General features: G+C 36.2%; 2 protein-coding genes across 6 annotated transcripts in view; both read right to left on the bottom strand.

Annotated features, from left to right (window-relative positions):
- Positions 1–3121: 3121 nt before the first annotated feature.
- On the bottom strand, positions 3122–18127 carry sfxn5a (sideroflexin 5a). The gene is made up of 14 exons (XM_058794742.1): positions 17951–18127; positions 13674–13742; positions 13503–13580; positions 13068–13094; positions 12771–12825; positions 12210–12235; positions 12055–12108; positions 11912–11968; positions 10721–10786; positions 9049–9139; positions 7337–7452; positions 7151–7236; positions 4401–4518; positions 3122–3622 (listed from the first exon to the last, which is right to left on the bottom strand). The coding sequence occupies exons 1-14, from the start codon at positions 18005–18007 to the stop codon at positions 3545–3547; spliced, it is 978 nt and encodes a 325-aa protein (XP_058650725.1). The 5' UTR covers positions 18008–18127; the 3' UTR covers positions 3122–3544.
- A 527-nt stretch (positions 18128–18654) lies between these two features.
- rab11fip5a (RAB11 family interacting protein 5a (class I)) overlaps positions 18655–21994 on the bottom strand; it is a 28151-nt gene continuing 24811 nt past the window's right edge. For 4 of the 5 annotated variants that reach the window (XM_058796462.1, XM_058796460.1, XM_058796461.1 and 1 more), the window contains one exon: positions 18655–21347. In XM_058796462.1, coding sequence (XP_058652445.1) covers positions 21090–21347 — 258 coding nt within the window. In that variant the 3' untranslated portion in view covers positions 18655–21089. The remainder of the gene's footprint in view (positions 21348–21994) is intronic. The other variant, XR_009274016.1, reaches the window with a different exon arrangement.

The raw sequence follows: 21994 nt of genomic DNA, 5'->3' as shown, positions 1-21994 counted from the left end.
GAGGAAGATTGTGTTAAACGAACCCGCAGGTGACCTTTCACCTCAACATCTGACCCTGAGCCTGCAGTATGAGCAAGGGTTGTGAGAGTGAAACGCACAGATTGATGACACCCGAGTATCACTGTCAAGTATGACAAGAGTGTATTGAGACAGAGGGAGAAAAAGATTGTTTTGGTGAGTTTGTTTTGAGGCCATCAGATATCCAATCCTGTGCGCAGGTGCACACATCACATCCTCTACAGCTTTACATCACGCATTCCATGCATTCCCTAAAAGCACTCTTTCCTCTTTGAGAAAGGAAAGAGATTGAGAAATAGATGGGCGTTTGTTGATGCGCGTGAAAGAGTAAGAACTTTGTGAATGCCCATTTCATTTTGTAAGACTGTTTAAACTAGCTGCTCAGTCTTAGCGAAAATGATTGTAATTTTAACGGTAAAAGACTAAAATGCAACAATAAGAACCTGTTAAATGGTTAACGGTAAGTAACTTTGCTATATATGATCTAATGAGAGATTTCATTTCATTTTAAAGTGAAATACCTAAAAGAAAAAAAACATAAATTGGCATTCCCAGAATTCTCGGTTCGCATCTGAAGGTTTTTCATTGAAATTAAATGTTTGTTGAACAATGAACTGTTCAGTTTTTTCTTATCAGTTATGTACATTAGGGTTTTATTTTACATGCTGTTAAATTAATATTTATTGTGTTATTTTAGTGTTGTGCATGGGTTACCATAATGGTGTGCATCTTTCTATATATTACATTTTACCTCAGCTTATGGAAAAGCTACTTGTGATGAACTTCATTGATTCATTATGTGGCTAAAATCGCCTCTGTTTTTAATGTTTGTCAGCTTATTGTAAAGAGATTTTAGTAATTTGGTACATAAATATTATTTCAGTGAAATAAATATTCATTAGATTTAAGTTCAATCAATAAAACTTGCTGCTAACAATTTTTTTCAGCTATTTATTTTGCAGTGTGAACTGCTTTAAGCATGTAATGGTGTAATGGAGAACCTATGGTAGGTAAACAGAAGCTTGTTGATGTAGAGTGGCGCTCTAGTGGAACATACTTGACTGCTTGTTTTGAAAGGAACCTCAATGACTTCTGGGTTAAAGAACTATTATATTAAGTCATCAGCCATTTTATGTTGCAAACTGAATCAGTTGCAGTGGAAAAATGTATCTTATAACAAATTACTGAATATATGACTGTGTCAAGTGTATTACAGTGAGCAGTGGACACTGGAACAAAGAAAGTATTTTTAATTAATTTTGATACGTGACCCTGGACCACAAAACCAGTCTTAAGTCGCTGGGGTATATTTGTAGCAATAGCCAAAAATACATTGTATGGGTCAAAATGATACATTTTTCTTTTATGCCAAAAATCATTAGGATATTAAGTAAAGATCATGTTCCATGAAGATATTTTTTAAATTTCTTACTGTAAATATATCAAAACTTAATTTTTGATTAGTAATATGCATAGCTAAGAACTTCATTTAGACAACTTTAAAGGCGATTTTCTCAATATTTTGATTTTTTTGCACCCTCAGATTCCAGATTTTCAAATAGTTGTATCTCGGCCAAATTTAGCTTATTTATTCAGCTTTCAGGTGATGCATAACTCTCTTTTTCGAAACATTGACACTTAAGACTGGTTTTGTGGTCCAGGGTCACATAATGAGAATAGTTAAGCCAGGACCTTCTGTCATAGGATGGATCATTTTCATAGAACTGGTTTTAGTCCATACTGACCAATTGTTTTGCCTTTATAGGATAGTTTTGTGCACACAGAAACTCCAGCTCTCATTTTCATATAAATGAAAGACTTAAAAACTATTTTTCTCTTGATTTGGAAATTAAAGCAAAAGCTGACAAAAAGGAAGGTATAAGCAGTAATGTTACCCTCATTAACACGGTCATGTGCACATTGTGCAACTGTGTATGGAAGCCCTGCACGGTTAATGATTCTACATGCGGCTTCATGTCATGTCTCTCCTCACTACTGCCCACTGTGATCTGTTCCCGTGACAACCAGGTAGAAAAACACACAGGTCCACTCCCTCATTCTAGCGATGGATCTAACGATAAAATAGAAGTTTACAGGAATCATTTTACAGTCCTGCCAAAGGAACTCAAACACATCCAAATAAAAGCAGAGATACAATCATCTATAAACAATAGAACAAATGGATGGAAAAAGAAGAAAGCAGGAATTGCACAAATGTGTACATTGTTTCTGTTCATTAAGCATGATAATAATATTTTAAGGGATTTCTGTGTATTTTCTTGAACAAAGCAATAGAGAAAAGCATTTGATTTTATCGTATATTTGAGTGTACACTTTCTGCAGTGTGCAAATAAAAAAGAAAACCAATGTCAAAAAAGGGGGATCATTGTAGATGAAATTGAGCGCGTCTGATCAATTTTAGTTAATACACTGTAAAAAGTGATAAGTTGACTTAGCTTAAAAAAATTGAGGAAAGCCGTCACCTTAAAATTATTAAGTAAATAATAATTTTAAAAAAAAAGTGAATTGTCAAGTTCACTTAACTTTTTTTTAAATTATTATTATTTACTTAATAATTTTAAGGCAACGGCTTTCCTCAATTTTTTTAAGCTAAGTCAACTTATCACTTTTTACAGTGTACTGACCTATACAAAACAGTTATAGAATAATGTTTCTGTAACAACAGACAACAATGTATGTTCTGCCATATGTATAATGATATAAAATATGTATAATGATAATGACAGTTCTACAGAGATGTAACAAATAAGATTTATTAAGTAATATAGATCATAACTTATATAATACATAAGTTATACTTCTTTTCCACATGGGAATTACTGGTAATTCATTATTATTTTTTTAAATTACAATTTAATTTGAGAATGATTTGGGGTTTGTAAGGGCATTTTAAGAAAATACCACAAAGGCAGTTTAATTCTGTGTTAAAAACAAACCTAATTTCAACTGTTACTGGTATTTCATTATTTTTTCATTCCTATTCAATGAGCATGATTTGGGGTTTGTAAAGCCATTTTAAGAAAATAACACAAAGGGCGATTTAATTATGTGTAAAAAAAAAAAAAAAAAAATCAATTACAATTGTTTAAAATATCAAAACTGATTGTTTATTCATTATTTAAAACAATTACTTTGTAAACATTTATTTTTCAATCTTTTGTAGTCAGATAATACAGAACTGCTTGAATAGGAAGGCTGGTAATTACATAAATTTAAAGTACATCATAGGGAAATTCAAAACAATACTTGTTTTCACTGCTGTAAATATCCTGAAATCCTTTATTTGCAACTTCCACGTTCAAGTGCATGGAAAGAGGATGATTAGCGCTGGTGTGAGTCTGTCTCTGTGTGTGGCTGAGAGAGGATTCACATTCACACACAGCAGGAACAATCCAGTGAGATGCAATCAAAATTTGCAATGACGCTTTGCATTTTTCTGCTCAGATTAGAGTTTTACCATGAGGGACAGCAACATTAGTAGCAGGGCGTCAAGCATTCTGATTGGTTAAAGACCCTTGTTGTAGGTCAGGATCTTGCACTCTGTTGCAGCAGCGATCTCTGGCTCGAGCTCTGACACGTGGATCTGAGAGACAGGAAACAGGTGCGGTCAAAATATGACAAATACACACAAATAACCATATTCGTGGACAGCATTAATAGCTTAATTAACCTCTAACTATTAGGTTCATTTAATTTAGCTTTAGTGGTAACAGAAGTGCCAGGAAAAGAGTGTAACATAAAGTTTCCTCGTATATGATTCCTCTGTTTTGATTACAGAGATTAAGATTCAGATCTTTTGGCTACAGTGAGATTACCATTCACGGCAATCATTAAGTCATTAAGATGTTTAAAATGTTTCATCAAATGAGAATTAAAAGTGTGCCATGTCTTTCCAGCCTCGAGCATTTTTCACAGTCAAAACTGACACTTCAGCCATCATAAAAAGCTAAAATGAAGCAGCGAGCACTGGTAAATATCCAAACCAGGGCCAAAACTTGCAATATTTTGCTCAGAAACAGATGGCGATGAGTGTGTGAGTGTGTGAGGCAGAATCTGAAACAGACATCCTGTGGGGTGTGAAAAGGTGGGGGGGGGGACAGGAGTGGAGTTTTTTGGGAGCGTTCGTCTGGAACCCTCGGAAAAGTGTAAAGAGGGAGCGAGAGAGTGAGAGGAGAGGAGGAGGGGAGGGGTGGGAGAGGAATAGAAGTAGTTGGCAGCACATATGTCTGCAGTTCAGTAACCATATGGATGAACAGCTTAATAAACACCATTTTAAACCATAACCGTCTTCACGGCAGACAAAGAGAAGGGGACGGAGAGAAAGTACGAGCGGATGGAGGGAGGCGTGTGCGAGTGCTCACCTGACTGTTTTGGGGGAACAGGCTGATGGCAACAGGCAGCGCTAGGCCGAACGCGCAGAGACACACCATGCTGTGAACAGGCAGCCTGAGACGAGGGCGCTTCTGCAGCAGAGGGAGCCTAACGTAAAAACACCCACAAAAATGCATACGTTATTGGCAAGACCGTGAGCATTTTTTGTTATCAAAGGCGCTCGCTGACACTTTCAAACTGCTGTGCGTGATTGCTCCCTGACACCTCCTCCTCCCTCCCTCCCTCCCTCCCTCCCTCCCTGGCCACAGTGCGTGTGGGGGGTTGTGGGATAGCGTGCTCTGCAGGAGTCCTCCAGAGTAGTCCTGCTTTAATGAAGGCAGCGACTGCCTAATGATGACTTCATCAACACATACGCATGATGAGCTTTAATTGGCCACCAGAAACTCTCTCTCTCTCTCTCTGTGTATATATGTGTATGTTTGGGAGAGAAACGGAACGGGGGAAAGGATCAAAGTATGTTAAAGACCTTTTATCGTGTCCGTCAACTGCTCTAAATAAATCAACACACTCATCCGTCACTCTCCTGTGAAGAGGTCAAAGCTGAACTGAAGTGACATGTAGTAAACAACAGGGCTGCCTTTAAACGAAACGTTTATTTTCATGTTATGACTAATAATAGTCAATTAAAAAAAGAATTACTAAAATCTCAAATCCATTTACATTTAGTTTGCTAAAGATTACATATAAAAGTGTTATTAAATTAAATATCGTAATTCAAAATGTAACACTTTACTTGAAACCTTTATGTGTAATGCTTTATAAAGGTATTCATAATGTAATGCATTATATATTTTCATAAATAATTGTAATCAAAGATAAAATGCATTATAATATTTGCAGATTGCTTGTTGCATCTGAAATTGGTTGTTTGTCATGTACTTTAATGCATTAAAGACGCAACAATGGATAGATAAGTATTATAACATATTATAATATTATATTTACAATTATTCATGAGAACAATGAATTATCAGGTATATTTAATTGCATTAAAAATACTTTTATAATGCACTATATATAAATGTTTTAAGTAAAGTGCTACTAAGTTTTTATATTACACTGAAAAAAAATTATACTAAATTTTTTTAAGGTAAGTGGTTGCAAACAATTTATTTTAGCTACATTTAAATAAAAAATAAAAAAAGTTATTTAAATGTAGCTAAAATACATTGATTGCAACCACTTACCTTAAATTTTTTTGGTAAATTCAATTAAAAAAAATAAAAAATAAAATAAAAATCTTGACACAGTACAGATCACTACATAACATATGATCCGTTCCTATAACAATAACATCTGAAAGTAGTAATTCAATTCATAAATTTTAACATTTTGTAAAATTTAAATCAGCTAATAAGTATAGTTATATTTGCTTGGTTATGTCTAAAGCTCATTTAAATTTCCTCTAGATCATTTCATGTGACACTGCTGTGTCTTGCAAGACAGTCTGAAACCATTTTCATACTTTAATGCAAAAACGCCGTCACTGATTGTTCAGCAAAGCAGCTGTCTGCATTTTCGGACACAGCTAGAGAGACAGGTGAAAGGTTTAAGCACCACACATATATCACACAGACTCCTCTCAGCGCTCTAATTAATCAAGGATAGCCCTGGCCCTCAGCCCCACCCTCAAAGCAGTGACCCTCCTGCAGCCCTGTTCTTGCTCCATTGAGAGCCAGTGAGGGTGAGCTGACAGGCAGCATAGCAGAGGACAACTCACCATTTACTGCCGCTCACACACAGACACACACACACATAGCCGCACACACCTGCGAATCAAGAGCAGGAAGAATTTGAGGTTGCGACACAGACTAGCAGTCATAAAACCCATCGAATTCTGGTGAAGAGTCGATCCCGCTCTTCAACACAAATGTTCATTTTGCATTTAGAATTTAATATAAAAGAAGTGAAAAGTTTGAAAAACTTTATCCTTAAACTTCTTTCTAAACTAAAGTTTAAATGCAAGAAAATCTGACTTTGAAGGTGGACTTCAATGCCACATATAGACAGACATTATAGGAATAGTTCAAAAACAAAAATGCTGTCATATTAAATTTGTATCATTTCCTTTCCTCAGTGAACCACAAAAGGAGACCGTTTAAACATTTTAGGATCGGTAAAGATTAGTTAATGTTTTTGAAAGAAGTCTCTCACCAAGGCTGCATTTATTTGATACTGTAAAACAGTAATATTGTTAAATACTATGACATTTTTTATATTTTAAAATTGCATTTATTCCTGTGATTGCATAGCTGAATTTTCAGCAGCCATTACTCAGTGTCACATGAGCCTTTACCGTCACTTTTGATCAATTTAATGCTTCCTTGCTGAATAAAAGTAGTAATTTCTTTCTTCCATGCGATCTGTGCACTTTATTCTAAGTATTTTGCAGTCATATGATTTCTGTAAGGAAAGGGCTGAAATTTAAGCTATGATTCACTGATAGATCTCCTAACCAATCATGGTTTCTAAGCATATTAAAATTGCAAAAAAAAGTTCAGAAAACACTGAATATAGCATATTGTATGGACCACTATCACACCACTGTCACATTTGGAACTTGACAGCCAAACATCTTGTCTATGTAGGAATAAAAAAATGGTGAGAATTTGGTATATTTTAAGGTTATGTGAATGATGCATAAAAAGTTGTGATCACATCAAACTGTGAAATACAAATATACCAGGTGCACTCAAGTCTGAAATGTCAAATCACTGACCTCTCCAGCATGGCCATTATTAAAGGCGGCAGCAGGAGAACAGGCATGGGCAGCACAACACGAGTCAGGGATGTCTCCATCAGAGCCTGAACAAAAAGACATTTATCAGACCAGAACTCACAATAGAACTGCACAAAAGCTGCCAGTAACCTTTCACCTCACACTTGCAAAAGGATCCATACTCACATGCCTGGCAGCCAGCTTTGAGGTGCCCACCACATTGCCTTTGTCGTCCAGTACGCTGATGCCCTCTGACAGCTCAGTGTGGCGCATCAGCAAAACATTACACACATTGGCACTTGCTAAATGAAGGGAGAGCTGCAGTTAGAAAACAGGACTTGCTCAATACATTTTAACTTAAAAGTGTAGGTGAATGTACATGATTATATCAGTAGCACTTTATTTTTCAGTCCTGTTCTGCATATGCATGCATGTACTTGTTATAATAAGTACAATAACAATCACAAATTTTTGCTAAATGGTGGCGTGACACATCTTACTGCAATCTCCCATTTAATCTCCCAATAAAAATACTACGGAACGAACAGAATAGTAATAACTTCCCAGAGAGTCCCCGCCTGTGGATATTAAAATAAAAGCAATCAAAACTGGAAAACATTCTTGATCTGGAATGTCGGCGCTAAGAGGGGTTAACTGGATATGAAACAAATAGTTTCATATGGTCATGTCAAAGTGCACACGTGAATTACAAGCGGAAAAATGATTAGAATAATGATTTACTTCCTGGCATTATCATCTGTGGCATGTGGTGAGATTGGTGTGGGTGTGTGTGAGAGAGAGAAACAGAGAAATAAAGAGAGCCCGAAGCATTTTTAATTTACAGGCCTTGTGTTGTGAGTTATCAGTGTTCAGTGCTGCAGTGTTGTGGGGCTAAGTTAATTGGCTGAGTAAATAGCTATTCACCTCTGAGGGGTTCAGACCCAGGCCAATTAAACACACACACACACACACACACACACGCAGAATCAAAAATGGAGAACAAAGAAACATAAACAAACGCATACTAAATTTATATGATGCTTTAGGTCACCCATAGAGGCAAAAACCATTATGAAAAATCTTTATAAAGGTGCTAAATTCAAGATGTCGTTTTGAGGTTAACAAAAAAAGATTGATTTGCATTTTACTTAAAATGTATATAAATGCTAATAATGCAAAATAAAATCAAAGGCAAGTTTCAAACACTTTGTCTCCACTGCATTCCATTAGCTGCATTTAATTGCCTTTTATAACTAAACACTAAAAAACAAAAAAACAACAACAACAACAACAACATGGCGGCCTGGAGACAGGGAACTCAGTGCTAACACAGAGAGCACTTTAGGCCTAATTAACCAATTAGAGAGCGGCAGCCGAGAGCTAACAAGGTCCCGTTACCCCTGCCCAGAGAGGTGAGGGGGAACCTGCTGATTTAATTAAAGGGGTGGGGTGGGGGACGAAAACAATTTAATTACAGCCAAGCATCCCCAAGGCATTGTGGGACAGTCTCCCTCAGCCCCTCTGGACCTGTTTGAGCCTCAGAACGCTAATGGAACACTGAGATAACATTTCAGCAGCAGCCCCCTCTGACAACGGGATCAGTCAAAACACAACGCGCTAATACACAACAATAAACAAACGCTTGCGGTTTAATGAAAGTCTGAACAAATGCTCATTTAGAAATTGAGTGTCATTACAAATGCAAAGACGTGAGCTTTCAGACAGCAAAAGAGCTGACTGAAAACTGTAGGCATTAATTAATACCGTACATTACTCAGTCGTTTTATGCTTTAATAATCAGCAATTTAGCAAGACTGCATGACAGGATGCTTGATTTCTGTCATAAACACAACAGGGTGGATGCTCTCACACACACACACACACACACATGCACATACCAACAGCAGGGAACGGGATGAACCTCTGGACCAGGATTCTTGTAGCTGGACTGAAATGCTCAGCTCTTTTAACAAGAAGATTCAGCCCCACCTGTGCACACAGTCAATTTAAAATAAATTAATAGAAAAATAAAATTAATATTTTTAAAATAAACATACAATTTAAAATGTGTACATACACACACAGTTCAAAAGATTGACATCAGTATTTTTTTTCCCCCCAAAGATATTCATATTTTTATTCAGAAAAGACACAATGTTATACCAATGTTATAAAAGATTATAATGTTACAAATGTTGCTGTTTTTTCAAACTTTCTATTAAAAAATCCTGAAAAAAGTATCACTGTTTCCACACAAATATTAAGCAGCAACAACATTGATGACAAAAAGTGTTTCTTGAGCAGAAAATCAGCATATTAGAATAATTTCTGAATGACAAATTAAAGCCACACACACACACATTGCTTCATTGTCACATAATTCATAATAAAGACTGGAGTAATGGCTACTGAAAATTCAGCTATATAAATGACATTTCAAAATATATTAAAATAGAAATCAGTTATTTTAAATTGTAATATTTTACGCTATTACTGTTTTACTGCATTTTTCATCAAATAAATGCGGCATTAGTGAGCATAAGAAACTTTTTACTGACTTCAAACTTTTGAACAGTAGTGTGAGTGTGTATATGTTTTATTATAATACTTAATTTTTTTAAATTAAATAATTTTTTCATGACTTTATTTCTTTAATTTATAAAACAGTGTAGATCAGACAGGAAAATATATGAAAAGAGGGAGGAAATCTGAACTGTGTGCCCATGAGCGCAGCAGATTTACACATGTAGAGCACTCGCATTACCCGCTGTGCCACAGCTCTGACTTTATATTACACCAATCTGTCCTTTATTTAGAGAGTGACATCTCACATAATCATAGAGCATGAGCATGTCTTTAAATTCACCTCAAATGAAAACTGGTTGCTAACCTAGTGAAACAATGAAATATTCAATTGATCTAATACAATAAATACAGCCCATGAAGTCAAAAATGTTATGGAGACAATGCACATTTGTTTTCATAGTGACCTTAAAAGCGCGTAACTCCCAGTAGGCTTCGTGACAGGTCATGACAGGCTATGCTAAGTTGTTTCTCATCTTGCTTTGTGAGTCTCTGGTCATCTCTATGAGATCCAGTTAAAGGCTTGTCTAACAAACATCTGAGAATCAAACCCATTCACATCCCTTCCCTTCCCAGCAGGGGTCTTCAGAGGGATTGTAGTTTTAATTAGTGCCCCCCTCCCATATTTCTCACAGGCATGGGGCCATTTGTAGTTGTCGTCACCATGGTTCTGCTTGTCATGCCCCTGGGCATCAAACTGCCGCCCAGCAGGGCAGCTAATTGGCTCTAGAGGACACAGGGGGCGTGACTAGAAGGATATGCAATTCAGCAATGTGAAATACAGCAAAGGGCTCTGTGTGCCTATGTGATGCTATCAGCCTCCATCAGTTTGCTTATTAGAATTTAAGTCATGTAATACTAGAAAAGTCATGAATAATATTTTTCTCTGTTAGCGTGAAATGGCAATTCAAAATTTAAGGATAAAAAGATCATTCTTTCTACACATCAAATTACATAATACAGTTATGTGCATGCATGTGTACTCACTGCAATAGTAACTGCACTGCTGACTGCACCGAGGTAACCCTGGAAAAACGTTGACATTGGCGTGGGCTGAAAACATAAAAAAGCATAAATTAATCAAATAAAATGAATGAATATGGCATTTTTGGTAACACTTCCTATTGTATATATAATGATTTCTAAGCACATTCTTACTCATTATAATGCATGCATAGTATCTTATAAAAGAAGGGCAACACTTATTTGGAATAAGTATTGTTCGTTTACTAATGTTTACTTTAAACCTTATTGTACAGTGTTACAAAAACAACATGTATCATGAATCGCAAAATTTATATATGATCTATAATATTTTTGTTTGAACTTTTTAGGATATTATTTATTATAACACATTATATCCTCTAAAGTTACAATAGATGATATTTACCATAGTTATAATGTATCATATGTCTCACATCTTGAAATTGTTTAAGATCTGCACAGTATCTTACTGTAAGTGGTCTTTTATTATAAAAAGACATATAAGACTTCTTGTAAATATCCAAAATGCTGTACAATATGCTCATAATATTTATAAATGGTCACTGTCTGCTTAAGATATAAGATATCATGAATGGGTTATGATGTTATGATACACCGGCTTTGAACCTTTGTATTGTAATTTCAAGAAAACCATATTGCACTGTAAAATGGCTACCAATGAGTGCAAACTAGCTCACACCGAAATTAACATTAGCCTCGCAGGAAAACACTCCAATATGAACAATCAATCCTCACAAGACGTAGCAAGATCTTAAAGAAGCAATGGCAAGATGCAAGACTTAAAACTACGAGAATTATAATCCATTAAGGGGATAAAACATGGTGTTCACTGCATGTTATACATAATCATACTCTTAAAAGTTATAACCATAAATAGGTATTACAGCTGTTGTAACGATTATTCATGAGATGATACAACATATTATACAAACTTTATACGGCATTATGCATGCATTATAATGAATACACTTGATGCTGAAATCATGTGACCGTGGAGTAGTTCTTTTATAGTTTAGCTTTTTAATTTGTTGTTCACAGCCTATTGGGTTTTTTGAAATACATCACTGCAGCACTTTTTTCATTACTTTTTAATGATAATTTTAGAATATGTGTGAACATAAAATATGCCATGCCTTATGTACTGGTCAAAATTACATTACTTATATATCGCACCTTAGATGCATTACGGTTGCAGTAGTTGACACAGGCATTGTGGCTCTGGTTCAGCCACTGTGAGGAAGACAGTGAGACAGTGAGTTCATAGTAAACAGAGCTTGGACTGACTTTTCATCTGGAAAGACAAGAAAAACACATACCTGCCAGAAGATGGTGGAAGCAAATGTCTGATTGGGTAAAAGGAGGCCTACAACCTATAAATGTAGGCATAAGAAGTGATTTAAAGTTTACATCTGATGACCCAGACAAGAAGGAAAAGTTGATATAAAGAAAATGTCTTTTCACAACGACCTACCACTGGAGTACCAAAGGGCACAAAACCTGAAAGGAAAAGGAGACGATTTCAGGAGAAAATGAACGCTTGATCCAATAATGAAATCACACTAAGACTGTAATTTTGACATTCGAATAGGCTGGATCAGGCCACAGAAGTACATTTCGTGTCATGTTTGGTTTAATGGTCAGAATTATAGACTCTCATATGACATTATGACTTTATTACTGACCTTTAACACATTAATAAAATCCTCATTACTCATAAAAGATAGCATGGTTCAGAGGCAGCCATCATAATTGTCAGGCAGGTCTCTCTCTATCTGTTCTCTCTTTAAATAGTGGTGTTAACAGAAGACTAAAATACTCCTATTTCTGAGTGGCCCAACAACACTTCCAGACAGCAGGAGGGAGAGGGTTTAATCAGAGCCCAGCTGAGTGTGACCTTTGCCAACAGATCGGTCCAGAGAGACCCCCTACCACCTAACTCCAGTCTCCAGAGCTGGTAACAAGCAGAAAACTGCCTACCACCCATGACACAGACACACACACACACACACCGAAAACACACTCACACCCTTACCTGACATGCGAAAGGGCATGGGGATCTTCTCTCCTGTGTCTGGATGGATTATGGCCTGAGGACATAATGAATCCACAGACAGCAGACAGGATGAAGAGGAGGAAACGAGAAAGAAGAAGAGGTGAGAGCGAGCTGATGGGAGAATTACCATGCTGAGGTTAGCCGTAATTCTCTTCTCATTACACCACTATACAGAACTACAGCTTGTGAGTGCACAGCTTCAAGATGTTGAGTGATCTGAGCAGGTTCTTTCATCAAAGCAACCTGTAAAAGGCTTTCAACGCTGTTCACACTCACCTGTTTAATCTTCTGTGCCTCCCAAAGCTATTGCGAAAAACAGAGAAACATGCAAAAGAGAGAAATGTTTACAAGTATTATTGTTGTGTAACTGAAGTTACCAAGAAAACTGAAGTTCTTTACACAACACATGTGAATTTGAAATTTGATTGGCTGATGTTTGTTCCTCTGCTCACGTAGCCATATTGCTCACATTACCATTACACCATTACACTCTTTATTGACATTTGTGATTCCATAGAGATGCTTTAACATCAGTGGAATCTTTCCATTCCACAACAGGTTCTTTATAGTGAAAAAAATTGTTGTTTTAAAAACTGTTCACTGAAAGGTGCTTTGGTGAACCAAAAATGGTTCCCCTATATGGCATGAATGTGTAGCAAACACGACACAATGGGGGTTTCCAAATGACCTTTTAATGGGCCCCAAACCTACCTGCACATTAGTTACACCTGGACGCAGAGTTCCATTTTTGAACTGGTCCAAGAGATTCATACATTCATTTAAACGTTTCTAAAAAAAATAATAATAATAACAGTGAAAACAGCATTCACATACAAATTATCAAATTATTTGAGGTTTACATTTCAGAAGACTTTTGCTTACCTCTGATACAAAGAGTGTGCGAGGGTCGATCACATCCAGAAAGTGTCTTAGTCTGCCGTAAAATGAACCCTGAAAGTAACAGCGAAATTTTAAGAAACAGAACAACAAATTGCACTCCATTACCATATAGGGAACTAAACAACACTCTCACAGCAATTCATAATATTGTACAGTTTGGCGAATTTGTGGCTAATTTGTCAATTAAATGCTTGAAGATTGTTTATAGTTTTCTAACGTTAAAGGTGGAGCAAACTGAGAGAAAGCAGCAAAGGAAGTGAGATCCCCAGAAGGGGTACTTGCCTGGAGGATATTAATTCCACCTTAATTCTATAGATAATATAAGTTAAATAAGTGTATAAATAAGTGTATTATTAAAGTGTATAAATAATTAAGTTAAACACAGTGTTGGGGAGTAACTAGTTACATGTAATGGAATTACATAATTTAATTACAAAATAAAAGTAATTGTAATCAGTTTCAGTTACTGAGAAAAAATGTGTAATTAAATTACAGTTACTTATGAAAATGTTAAGGATTACAAATGGGGTTACATCTGATTTTTTTTTTAACACACACTCCCACATACAGATTTAATTGACTGCTTTCATAAATTGCAGTAACTGCTCTAAAATATGAAACACCAATGTTTCAGAAGTTTATAACATGCTTATCTGATAACTCTTATATTTCCTATATGGGTTTATGTATATGCTTTATTTTTTTAAGATTAATGCCTGTTTTTTTCTAAGGCATTGTTAGATCCAGTGTTTCCTGTCATAGCTATGCAAAGATTTGATTTCAAAAACAGTAACATAGCTATTAAATTATTTCTTGTTATGATTTTAAATCTGTATTTAACCTCAGCGTGATTTTAAAGTAGGTCTGATTTTGTGGTGGCTGTGCTTCAAAGGGGACATCGGATGCCCATTTTCCACAAGGTGGTATGATTCATTAGGGTCTTTTTGAAATGGTCTCAGTGGTCGTGTAAAATAACATCCTTATTTAACAATGAGCGACTCATTTCGGTGCATATCTCTTTACATGCTAATGAGCTCTGCTCACCCCACCCCTCTATTCTGTGGAAGTGATCCATCCTTGAGTTTTAACAAAACCTGCCTTGAATTGTCCCTCATTCAGAAAACAGTCTGGAGTAAAATGATTTGCGCAGCCAGACATAAACGAATTTAGTGAAAGTGAAGTGACATGTGACCAAGTATGGTGACCCATACTCGGAATTTGTGTTCTGCATTTAACCCATCCAAGTGCACACACACAGTAGTGAACACACACCCGGAGCAGTGGGCAGCCATATTGCTGCGGTGCCCAGGGAGCAGCTGGGGGTTTGGTGCTTTGCTCAAGGGCCTCACCTCAGTCGAGGTATTGAAGGTGGAAGAGAGCGCTGGTTATTCACTCCAAAATCAAAATGGCTTGATAATTGAGACTGTTTAGGTTTCTGGGGGATTAAAAAAAGGAGTGAATTTCTATCATTGTAGGGTGGTTGTGTCCACAAACTGCTAAGACACAATTATATGCAAATGAAGATATTTTTCATCCAATGTCTCCTTCAAAATTAAAATATTATAATCTTAATTCAAGTGATGAAATATTTTGAAAGTCTGACAGTAATCAGTGTTGAGCACTACTGTAAGGTTAACCCTGCCTGGTTTACATGTTTGAAAATGATTAACAGTTGAAAACATTAGAAATTTAGAAAAGTAATCAAAAAGTAATCAAATGTAATCAGTTACATAACTTTAATAAAGTAATTGAAAAGTTACACTACTTATTACATTTTAAGTAGGGTAACTTGTAATCTGTAACCTATTACATTTCCAAAGTAACCTTCCCAACACTGGTTAAACATCTAGTCTAGCGTACCTGGTTTGTTGAGAAGGTTCATTGTTTTAGTTTAAAAATGCAATGGAAGTAAATACAGATTACAAGAGGTGAAGTGAGACATTTAATTTTGTATTTAATGTCTTCTTTTTTACTCTATATAGTGTAGTGGAGATCTTTAACTGTTTAAAATGGCATCGTGTGGTTTGGCATAATGTCATTTGGCATCACATTTTAAAACGACAATGACAAAAATTAGATATTTGTCTTAGTTGATTTGTACCTAACTAAATTAACTAAATTCACTTATACTAGGCCTATTTGTTGCTTAATGATATACTTGTTGCTTTATTAATTTATTTGTGCCTGTGCAAATGATGATTTTAACCTACATTATCCAATGAATTCCAAAAATACTACTTCTTGTCTTGATTCAGGTCTGTGTGGAACAAGACCAGTTCAGTTCCGTGATTAATAATCATGATTATTAATCATATGTTCACAATTTCCTTAAATGATTTGCCAAATGATTTCTGAGGTCCCAGAAACTTTCTCCAGACGTGGCAGTCAGCTGCTGATGCAGACTCTGACACCAGGGCCAAACCAGTTGTTTTCGCGCGCCAGGTGTGTCCGCCTCATTATGCGTGTGCACCAACTGTCTGCTGGCTGATCTGTAGACCTAAAAAGTTCTTCCAACGCAATTAAAATGTTCAAATGTGTGTGTGCAAGGAGGAATGCAAGATTATAAAGCAGCACGCAACATATTCTCTGTTTATCACGTCTAACAGACGGTCCTTTACATGAAGGACGGTACCGCTGGAGCAATAACAGCAGATGTGAATCATCTGTATTAAATAAATAAATGAATGAATAAATAAATTGCCTCTTCCTTTGAGGTTAAAGTTATTGAGTCACTAATGCATACAAAATGGTTTAAATCGGTTTTTTTTGTTGCAGTGAATGTTCCAGTTTCCACATGTTTTAATAGAGAACGTTGTTAATGAACTAGCTTTAGCACAAAATAGTTTTTAAAGACGTTTTATCTTGATTTTGAAGCTCGGAAATAATTAATTGAGGGGGTGCTAATTATAAGGGTCCATACAAAGTAACTGAACCCCTAAAGAATGTCAAAAAATGTTCTCAAAAGGTCTCTAAAGTATGTATTTTTCCACATACAAGTAAACATATGTTTCAACAAACCACAAAAGATTAGATTAGATAGAAGTAACGTAACGAGATAACATTAACCATAACAACAGTAGGCCTACGGCGCTTATTACAATCCACATGAAACTATTTATCAACATGTTTTGTTAAAATATATGTTAAAATATAACCCGATTTCATGAATGTGCGTTAATTGCAAGATTTTCTATTTCTATTTGGAGTAGCCTACTATTTATATGCAAAAATGGACGTGCATATGATACGCAATTGGTAGGTTTAGGGGTGTGGGGTAGGTGTGTATTATATGTACGCCAAAATGCATATGTGACCCTGGACCACAAAACCAATCTTAAGTCGCTGGGGTATATTTGTAGCAATAGCCAAAAATACATTGTATGGGTCCAAATTATCCATTTTTATTTTATGCCAAAAATCATTAGGATATTAAGTAAAGACCATGTTCCATGAAGATATTTTGTAAATTTCTTACCGTAAGTATATCAAAACTTCATTTTTTATTAGTAATATACATTGCTAAGAACTTCATTTGGACAACTTTAAAGGCAATTTTCACAATATTTAGATTTTTTTGCACCCTCAGATTCCAGATATTCAAATAGTTGTATCTCAGCCAAATATTGTCCTATCATAACAAACTATACATCAATGGAAAGCTTATGTATGATGTATAAATCTCAATTTTGAAAAACTGACACTTAAGACTGGTTTTGTGGTCCAGGGTCACATATATTGCACGCCAACAGCGTATCATATGCACGCCAAAGTCAGTTTCTGCGTATAAATAGCACGTAAAATACAATAAATAAATAAATAAAAAGTGCTGGGTGTTAGCAAAGAGAATTCTAACTTTTTGTTTTTTTTCATTTAAGGATTGATTTAAAATGCTGACCCACTGTTTTAGGCTATACTATTGTATTTCTGCCAATATTCTAAATAAAATGTGCTCGGTTTATTCTAAGCAACATTAATACTTATCACATTTTGCAAAACAGTTATGTCACCAACAGAGGTCACTGTGTTAATGCGACTTAAACGAGGAGTGAGGGCGGAAGAAACGAACACTGCAGTGAACTGTTTGGTTTAAGCGAGAAAAGTAAACTGGATCTCTTTTGAGCAGCAAAAGGCGATTCCTCTCAAACAATTCAGCTGAAATATTCCGTCTCCAAACCCGTCTGCAGTAAGCCTGAAGAAATCAAGCAGATGCAAAAGCACAAGTCTCACATTCGTATGCACTGGGTCCGGCTGTTGTTTACCTGATCAAACCGAGACTCGCCGAGTCTAAACGGAGGGCACTCAGTCGATGCAGGCATGGCAGGTGCTCCCAGATGCACAGTGCAGTCTAATAATAAGGCTGTTTTACTGAGATCTCAAAGTTACGCAGAGTTCCCTCAAGAGTGGTCGAGTCATCCGAATCGATGCATTTTGGGTAATGTCGTTTTCTAACAGGTCAAAGGGTATGTGCGATTAATTAACTTTAAAGAGTAGCTTAAACATTTGCCATGAACGTCAGTGAATCCTTGTTTTTCTTTTATTAATAAATTAGGTAATTTTAGACGCCTCAGTTTAGTCATTATTATGACCTTGTTACTGTACAGTGTGCGATTTGATTCATACCCTATAATGTATTTACCCAAGATAGCTTGTCTACATGCTGTGCAATATTAATTGTTGTAAATTATGCTCTCCTATTAGTATGCTCTAAAAATATCAGAAGGACCTAATTCAGTGTGAGAAAATCTAAATCGTTTTAGCACATTTGTTTGACTAATAGTGTGACTGAAAGCTAATTATTACTGACGCAAATTTCATTTGGGTTTAGTTTGAAGCAAAAAATAATAAAATAGAACTAAAACAACTACATTTAATGCTCAATATACTAGTGTTGAAATAGTGTTTTACTTTCGAGACCCATGAGAGCTTTGTTTTCACATCAAATAAGGACAGTCAGAGATGCATCCCAAAGTGAAAAGTTTATTTCATCAACAGAGACCTTTTCTTTAGCAGAGATGCGTAAGAGCACACCAAAAATCAATTGAACATCTCTCAGATGAGGCATTTGATAAAAAGAATACATCACAACCTCCAGTGGACACTCTTGTTACTACACCCTGCACATCCAATCAAACAGCACCTCAAGGAAGCACTTCAAATATTTTGCACCTCAAACAAATGGCTCTACTGAACACACTCATCATGTTCGGTGCTTAAATGCTACTTGATACGTGAGGTTAATTTAAGCCATTCTTATTTTGATTGTGACAGGAATCCACTGAAATTTACACCAGAGGAGGAAGAGTTGAGCCTATAGTCTTAAGAATGAGGATTCGGGCATCAAGCCGCTTACCGGTGCATTCATACAACTTTAAAATAAACCCTTTGCAATTCTTTAAAAAATATCTAGGTTTTAAATGACCTTAAAAGAAAAAAAGATATTCCAGACTTCTAAAAAATAAAATGAAATGTAGTATAGTAAACACAAGTTTTTATTTGCAAGTTCCAGAGTTTGTACTACATAAAATGTAGCTTTGATTATCATCTTCACCATTAAAAGCATACAAATCTTCTTCTACACACACATCTCATGATAACATTCAGCCAAGGGCACTTGAACACACCTTCTTACTAGGCTGCAGGCTGTGTGTGTGTGTGTGTGTTGGTGAATATTTATATAAACTGCAGTTCAACACAGTGGCAACCTAAGCACATATTTCATATTACATTCCATCTGTTTAGACCTAAAAAAGTATGAATCTCTTAATTTCTGCAAAAGCCTGGCCTTCACATCTATTGCTTTCTGTTATTACTGACCTTAATAATCACGATGTACACGAACAGCATTTAAAGGAAATGAGAGAAGAAATGAACGGATTGTACAGACCTTCAGACCACCCAAAAGAAAAGGTGACAGAAGACCTGGCCACAAAGCAAAAAAACATAAATAGATATTCGCATGATTAAAATGTAACACATTTTTGAAAAATTGTAAACTTTTACATTAAGCCTTAATAAATGAACATTCATTAATCCACCTTCGACAGTCCGAGCACACGAGTCCTTAAGTGCTTCTATGTTATTAAAAGATCTTGAGCTTTCTAGCAGGGACTAGTACTGAAACACCATGTATATCCTGTGTTTAGAGGACGATTAGTTTGTGCAGTGAAAGTGTGCGTTTGACTACGTGCACTTCCTAAGCTGTTGAGAAAGAATGGTTGTGAGGTTTAAAAGTGCTGCGGCCTACGCCTCTATCACACATCTACATATAGTGCTACATTGTACACAGACAGTGGCAACACTGATAGTGGCGACATCATAGAAACACCAGAATTACATTACAGTAACATTAACAGAGCCGTTGCAGTATTGAGAATACTGTAACGTTAATTTAGAGCAAATCATTTCTGGCATTTGTTGTTTTCATGGCTTTCGTTCTCTCTTCAGATCCATTTGTTCATCTCGATACCTAACAGTCTTGGGAAAGTTTAACTTGAAACACTCCTCCACCATTAGTTGTGTAATATAATGTGCAATCTAATTAAAAGTGATGAGTTCAGCGAGAACAGAATGGAGAAAATACTGTATGATAAGGCAGCATTTGGCATTTTGTCAGAGTGGCATATATGCAATGAATACAGTATATATCCCATTCATTACACCTGAAAGCACTGGCAGCGATGTACGTGCATTGGCTCAAGCAAAGGAAGGGAGAGGAAGGACACTGACCAACAAACCGAAGCGAGAAGGTCAGCTGGTGTGAGCCTCTACCCTTAAGCTCTTAAGTAAAGTGCGGAAGACATGTAGGGAGGCACAAGCAGATTTGAAACTGGCTGATTCTGCTCTCTTTCCTGCTTTCTACATCTCACGCTCCCTCTCGCACACTTTCGAGTGATCTCAAACTCGCTCTTTTGTTCTTGGTTCAAGCAGCTGAGCGTTACATGTCAGAAAAACGTGATAGAAGAAACTAAATATAAATCGATGTTTTTCTTCGTGCATTAAAAACCATTCACACTAGCTCTAGAAGACTGGCAAGTCACAGTCATGCCATCCTTTCGATTGACAGGTGGTTTTGGTACATAGCTGGACTAGCATGTGACTTAGTGACATGTCTAGTGAGTGAATATCAGCTGACACATGTCAAAATGGATCCTACCAGCTTTGAAGTTTAGCAGCAGTGTGCCGACCTTTAACCATCAAATGCAAACCTGCAGTGCATACGGACCCCAGTAGAGGCCCAGGTATTTTTGGACACAGTTAAGAACACCAAATCTACACCCTCTCCTCCATGCCCATCACCTAGCGCCAGATAGCTCTCTACATTTATATGGTTGCTGTAGCAGTGCAGGGTTGTGATGTCCGCCCAGGATTCGTGGAGGGATAGTGGAGGCGTTTGTTGTATCATTTCATCTTGGAGCGGACCTGCAGCAGCGTGGGGGTCTGCTCCATGATGCGTACAAGAAGCGTGTCGATATAATCCTCTAGATCTCTGATCACAGCCTTCATCTTCTTTAGCTCCATCTCGCGCTTCTCCAGCAGCGCACCTCTCCTCTCGTACTCCTCCCGCTCCTGCCTGAGCTCAGTATCCCGCTGGATCAGCAAATTCACCAGCTCGCTGTGGTTCAGGTGATAGTATGTGCCTCCTCCCTCCACTAGCAGCTAAAACGAGAAAGACAAAAAAAAAGAGATTTACTTACAAAAATATTCTGGAGTTGACACTTCTGTATTATGTTTGATTTTATGATCATGTTAATGAAAGAGTTATTATAAGTAGTGCTAGTAGTAACTGAATCAGTAGATGCTGGTTTAATTTGATTTGTATTTAAACATGTTAATTTTAGTAAATTATTTTTTAAATAAATTTTAATTTATTAATTTTCATCTAAATGTTAAAAAAAAATACACATAATACGGTTTCTACAAATATTATAATCAGCACAAAAGTTTTCAACAGTAATAAGAAATGCACCAAATCAGCATATTAGAATGATTTCTGAAGGATCATGTGACACTGAAGACTGGAATAATGATGCTGAAAATTCAGCTTTGCATCGCAGTAATAAATTACATTTAAAAATGTAATAAAATAGAAAAACGTTATTTTAAATTGTAATAATATTTCACATTATTCCTGGTTTTGCTTCTTTTTTTTCCAAACAAATGCGAGCATAAGAGACTCCTTTCAAATATATTTAAACCCCAAACTTTTGAACTGTAGTGTATATGTGGGGAAATTATATTTAATACTTTTAAGATAATCAGTGCAATACTATTACATTTACTCAAATAATGATCAGAGTAATTGC

This window comes from Onychostoma macrolepis, chromosome 13, assembly GCF_012432095.1.
Source record: "Onychostoma macrolepis isolate SWU-2019 chromosome 13, ASM1243209v1, whole genome shotgun sequence".
In the NCBI taxonomy this organism is placed as follows: Eukaryota; Metazoa; Chordata; class Actinopteri; order Cypriniformes; family Cyprinidae; genus Onychostoma; species Onychostoma macrolepis.
The sequence above is the reverse complement of the archived record's forward strand: the minus strand, read 5'-3'. Positions and strand labels throughout refer to the sequence as shown.

Coding starts and splice junctions, on each gene's coding strand:
- sfxn5a (XM_058794742.1), bottom strand. CDS start 18,007: ATGCCTGCATCGACTGAGTGCCCTCCGTTTAGACTCGGCGAGTCTCGG. Junction 12,236..12,770: donor CATGCCCTTTCGCATGTCAG/GTAAGGGTGTGA, acceptor TTTTCCTTTCAG/GTTTTGTGCCCTTTGGTACT. Junction 9,140..10,720: donor GCAGTGCAGTTACTATTGCA/GTGAGTACACAT, acceptor CTGTGTGCACAG/GTGGGGCTGAATCTTCTTGT.